This window comes from Mandrillus leucophaeus, unplaced genomic scaffold (assembly GCF_000951045.1).
Source record: "Mandrillus leucophaeus isolate KB7577 unplaced genomic scaffold, Mleu.le_1.0 Scaffold261, whole genome shotgun sequence".
Taxonomy (NCBI): Eukaryota; Metazoa; Chordata; class Mammalia; order Primates; family Cercopithecidae; genus Mandrillus; species Mandrillus leucophaeus.
Window position 1 is genome coordinate 544,249 of NW_012102710.1, and position 4,915 is coordinate 549,163.

General features: G+C 44.6%; 1 protein-coding gene across 1 annotated transcript in view; it reads left to right on the plus strand.

Annotated features, from left to right (window-relative positions):
* TAPT1 (transmembrane anterior posterior transformation 1) overlaps positions 1-4,109 on the plus strand; it is a 66,690-nt gene extending 62,581 nt beyond the window's left edge. Inside the window, exons 12-13 of the mRNA XM_011984132.1 lie at positions 68-228; positions 3,315-4,109. Coding sequence (XP_011839522.1) covers positions 68-228; positions 3,315-3,544 — 391 coding nt within the window. The 3' untranslated portion in view covers positions 3,545-4,109. The remainder of the gene's footprint in view (positions 1-67; positions 229-3,314) is intronic.
* Positions 4,110-4,915: the final 806 nt, after the last annotated feature.

Below are 4,915 nucleotides of genomic sequence, written 5' to 3' on the forward strand. Positions count from 1 at the left end.
GCCATGAGCATTCATAGGGATTTAGATGAATTCCAACGGATATGGTTTGTTTTGTTTCTGTTTTTAGGTTGATATCCCTGAAAGTACTTAATAGCATTGTGCTGTTGGGGAAATCGTGCCAGTATGTGAAAGAAGCCAAAATGGAAGAGAAGCTGTCGAATCCTCCCCCAGCCTGCACTCCAGGCAAGCCGTCCAGTAAATCACAGAACAAATGTAAACCCTCTCAAGGTAGGTTTGGTCCCTTTCTTCACTTCCCTGGATCATTTTCAAATAGTTAAATCACAGTTCAATCAATGTTAAGCAACGCTTTAAAGATTGGTTTCACTTTGCCTAGGTTCTTTGGTCTTTTAATGGTTGTGTTTTAGATCCCATCGCATATATACCTGGCCCAGTGTTCTGAGTTCTGCATTTACTCATTCGCTGTTCAGTATTGAGCACCTGTGACACGTCAACTCCAGTGGATACAGCACTGGGGTGGAAAGGCAATTCTCTGCTCCCGTGGAGCTTGTTCTAGATTGTCGGGAAGAGGGGTAGAGAGAAATAAATATGCACTATGTCAAGTGACGGGGAACTGCGGAGAAAACAAAAGCAGGACGGGGAAAGGGAAGTACAACAGGGAGTTGGATGCTCCCCCAAGTGTGAGGAGATGGCACTGCACAGAGTCCTGGAGCCTGAGGACGGCACATCCAGCCTTCCAGGAGCAGCTCCCAGTCAGAGGCCCAGCAGGAAGAGGCTTGGTGCATCAAAGGACATTAAAAGCAAGGTGGCTGCAGTGGCCCATTCCCAGGGAAAAGCACTGGAGAGGGGGTTTTGGGGGCCATGGAGGGCTGTAGGCTGTTACGAGGACCTTGGCTTTGACTCCAGGTGGAAGGGGGCTGTTGTGGGGCTTTGAGCGGAGCAGTGGCATGGTGCAGCTGACATTTTATTTATTTATTTATTTTTATTTTTATTTTATTTATTTATTTTTTTTTGAGACGGAGTCTCGCTCTGTCACCCAGGCTAGAGTGCAGTGGCCGGACCTCAGCTCGCTGCAAGCTCCGCCTCCTGGGTTTACGCCATTCTCCTGCCTCAGCCTCCCGAGTAGCTGGGACTACAGGTGCCCGCCACCTCGCCCGGCTAGTTTTTTGTATTTTTTAGTAGAGACGGGGTTTCACCGTGTTAGCCAGGATGGTCTCGATCTCCTGACCTCGTGATCCGCCCATCTCGGCCTCCCAAAGTGCTGGGATTACAGGCTTGAGCCACCGCGCCCGGCCGAAGCTGACATTTTAAAAGGATCATTCTCAAGCTTTGTGGAAAATAAACTCCAGAGGGGTGGGACCAGAGAGGCAGCTACCTGGCCAGGAGCAGGGTAGGCAGTGTGAGCAGGGAGACCTGGCCAGGTTCTGGATAGACCTGGGAGGTTTGTGTGAAGTATTTGCTGATGAGGAAGTTACGCAGTGTGAGAAGAATAAGAGAGTTCAGGATGATTCCAAGGTTTCTGGTCTGGAAGATTTGGAGGAAGAACTGGGACACTGACTTAATTTTTGTTGTTAGGTGGCAGTTCCCTGTTCACAAAGGTGTTTGTTCATATGACTTTTAAATGATGTATTTTTAAATGTGTGGAACAACTGTGTGCCAGGTATTAGAGGAGATGCTGAAGATAGAAAGATAAATAAAGGATGTCCTTCAAGGCCTCATGTAATTACAGGGGTCCAATTAGGTGAGCAGAGGGTTTGGAGGGACAGGAGAGGGTTCTTCTAAACTAAAAGCTTGAAGGATGAAACTGGCCTAGGGCAGGCTGGTGGAAAGGGCATTCCAGAAGGGCCAGCATGAGTTAGATCATGGAGGCCTGGAAAAGCATCTGGAGAACTAGCAGCTCAATATGGCAAGTGTGGAGTGTGCTTCAGAAAGAGGGAGGAGAGGAGATTTGGGCTGGACTGGAGTGCTACCTGAAAGTGGGGCTGTGCTCATCATGTGTACTTAACAGGAAGCAAAAATAAAGTAAAATAACAATGTGTATAATCACTGAGAAATAATTGTTTTCATTATAAGAACACTGTTAGTAATAAGGATTGTATTTTTTTCAGCCAACTAGGTAATTCATAGTGAGGCCTGTATGTGTTCTCTTGTTATGTATATTAGTTAAGAAGTTAGGCCAGGCATGGTGGCACACGCCTTTAATAATCCCAGCACTTTGGGAGGCTAAGGCAGAAGCAGTGCTTGAGCCCAGGAGTTCGAGACCAGCCTGGGCAACCTAGTGAGTCACATCTCCACAAAAAATATAAAAAGAAGTTAGTAAGCATCAGTCTTGCTTTCAAGGAGGATCCAGTCTAATGGGGATAAAAGCTTAAAGCACGTACTACAGGGCAGGGCCATTGACTCAGGGGTCATGTTATGAGAAGTACATTCAGGACGAGGGTCTGAGTGTTTGCACAGAATGTCTTGGAGGTCAGGAGAACACAGACTAGAGACCATTCAGGAGGGTGTTGAAGTCAAGCTGAAGAGCGGGAGGGGGCCGTCTCGAGGCTGCATGGGATTCATCACGTTGTAAGGAGACAAAAGACAGCAGTCCTGGGGGTGAGGGCAGGAGAGAGGAATTAGTGCAAGAGAGCTGGATGTGTCATTACCTCCATCATGGCAGTGGTGTGACCAGGTGTATGCACATGTCAGAACTCATCAGATTATACATTTTAAATGTGTACAGCTGATAGTATGTCTTTTTTGCCTCAAAGAAGCTGTTCTTACGTGGATTGAATGTATGATTCAGATGAGTCGCTCTGGGCCCCAGCCCAGCTGTCCCCAAAGCCAGGCTTCAGAATCTCTGTGGCCTAAAATAAACACTGGGGGTTTTGTTTATTTGTTTGTTTTTACCTCTGGTTTGTACTTCCCAGAGATGATGATGCTAAACCAACTGTAGCTGAAGTGACTGCAGATGACAGGTAGAATGTAGTAAAGTCTTCTTGGCCCACTCCCTGATGTTCCGTATTGGAGCAAATGTTAATTTTTCAGGACTGGCAACAGTCATGTTAGGTCTTGATTATATAGAGAGGAGCCGTATTGTAGGAGTTATGATCTTTCTACAGTTGGGTGATGGCATTGTTTGTGTGATACAAGCAACGTAATATACCCTTCCATAAAATTGAACAAACAGATGATTGGCCTCTAAGTTTTATTTTATGATGGCTGCTTATACAACATGCTATTTGGTTATCATTTGCTTTATCTAAAAGCATGGATGATGGGCACTTTTTTCAGCACCACTATATTGGTAAGTTTTTATTTATTGCACATTGGGGAAAATCTTTCTCTAATTTAATGGACCTATTTTATCACAGGCCTTTCCACAGAAGAAAACCTGTCTGCCTCTGTCACCAATCAGCCTGTTCATCAAAAGGAAAATATCATACCATTACTTGTGACAAGCAACTCTGATCAGTTTTTGACAACTCCAGATGGTGACGAGAAGGACATAACGCAGGACAATTCTGAATTAAAACACAGATCCTCAAAGAAAGATTTGTTAGAGATAGACAGGTTCACAATTTGCGGAAACCGAATTGACTGAATCTGTGGCTCCATGTGCTGACGAAGCTGGGTCCTGGGGCAGCAAATGCTGTGTTGCCAGGACAGACAGATGCTAAACATGGCACTTAAATATTTATTTAAAAACTTAAATTATTATTGGCAAGCAGATCTTAGTATCTTTCTTCCAGTAATGTGGCCTGGCTGAGGGTCAGATCACAAGACAGGAGCGACCTCGGCCTTGACTCTCTGGGAAGCTTGATGGATTATAAAACTTCCTCCTGCCTGGCCAAGCAGCAGCGTCACTTCCAGGACCCAACCAAGGCAACATCAGAATCTGTTTTGCTTTGTCAATCTGGGCTTCCAGAATGTTGAATTTGCCTCAAGGCCTCTTCAGTGTAAGGAAATACCTGGAAAACTGTGAAGCTTTTACCATGACGTTACCTTACCAGTCTCATACTATTTTCACAAACAGTTTTCAAATGTTACTACATCTGCCAAAGCATTAAAAAAAATTAAACATAAGTCAACATAAATGTTCTTACCACCAGAATAACCCTTAAAGATGTATCTTGATTAATCAGAATAAAAGGCTACCTTAAATAAGACATAATGAATAGTAGCATTTTGTAGGGTAAACAAAAACAAAAAACGCTAAACCAGTTTATTTATTTTAAAAATTAATGAAGGCTATGCATTACTGGGAAAAACCCTTCATAATTTTTCAGTTTACTCTTTAAAGCAAAATGTGAGCTGTATGTCATTTAATTGTGGTGGATAAAATATAAATGCCCTTACAAAAGGGCACTTTTTACACCAAGGAAGCAGAGCAGTGTTAACTTTAAGGTATACTTCACTGGTTGTGCTTTAAAACTAATTGCTTCATAAATTATTACAGCTAAAAGGATTTGGTGTTGAACAGGCTGAAAAATTGTCAGTGTACAAAATTCAAAACTGTCAATTTTAACTGTAAGTAAATGCTCCAAGTGTGTTAGGCAGCAGCATCTTGCTTGGGCTTATCAAATGCATCAGTCCTTCTGTTTAGGTGGACAGCGGGTGTGCCTGTGCTGGGGCAGGGTGTGTGTTCTATGGGTGTGTGTCTGTGGGGATGTGACGGTCAGGGTGTGCCTGTGCTGGGGCAGGGTGTGTGTTCTATGGGTGTGTGTCTATGGGGATGTGACGGTCAGGGTGTGCCTGTGCTGGGGCAGGGTTTGTGTTCTGTGGGTGTGTGTCTGTGGGGATGTGACTGTCAGGGTGGGCCTGTGCTGGGGATGGGACAGGCCCCGGTCTGAGGAGGATTTTGTGTGAAAGTAAATGGGTGTTCGAGGCGTATGGGTGGCTGTCAGTGTGGGGAGGCATCTGTGTATGGCTGTTGGGAACAGCAACCAAAAAGTGCTTTTGGTTTTGTTTAGAT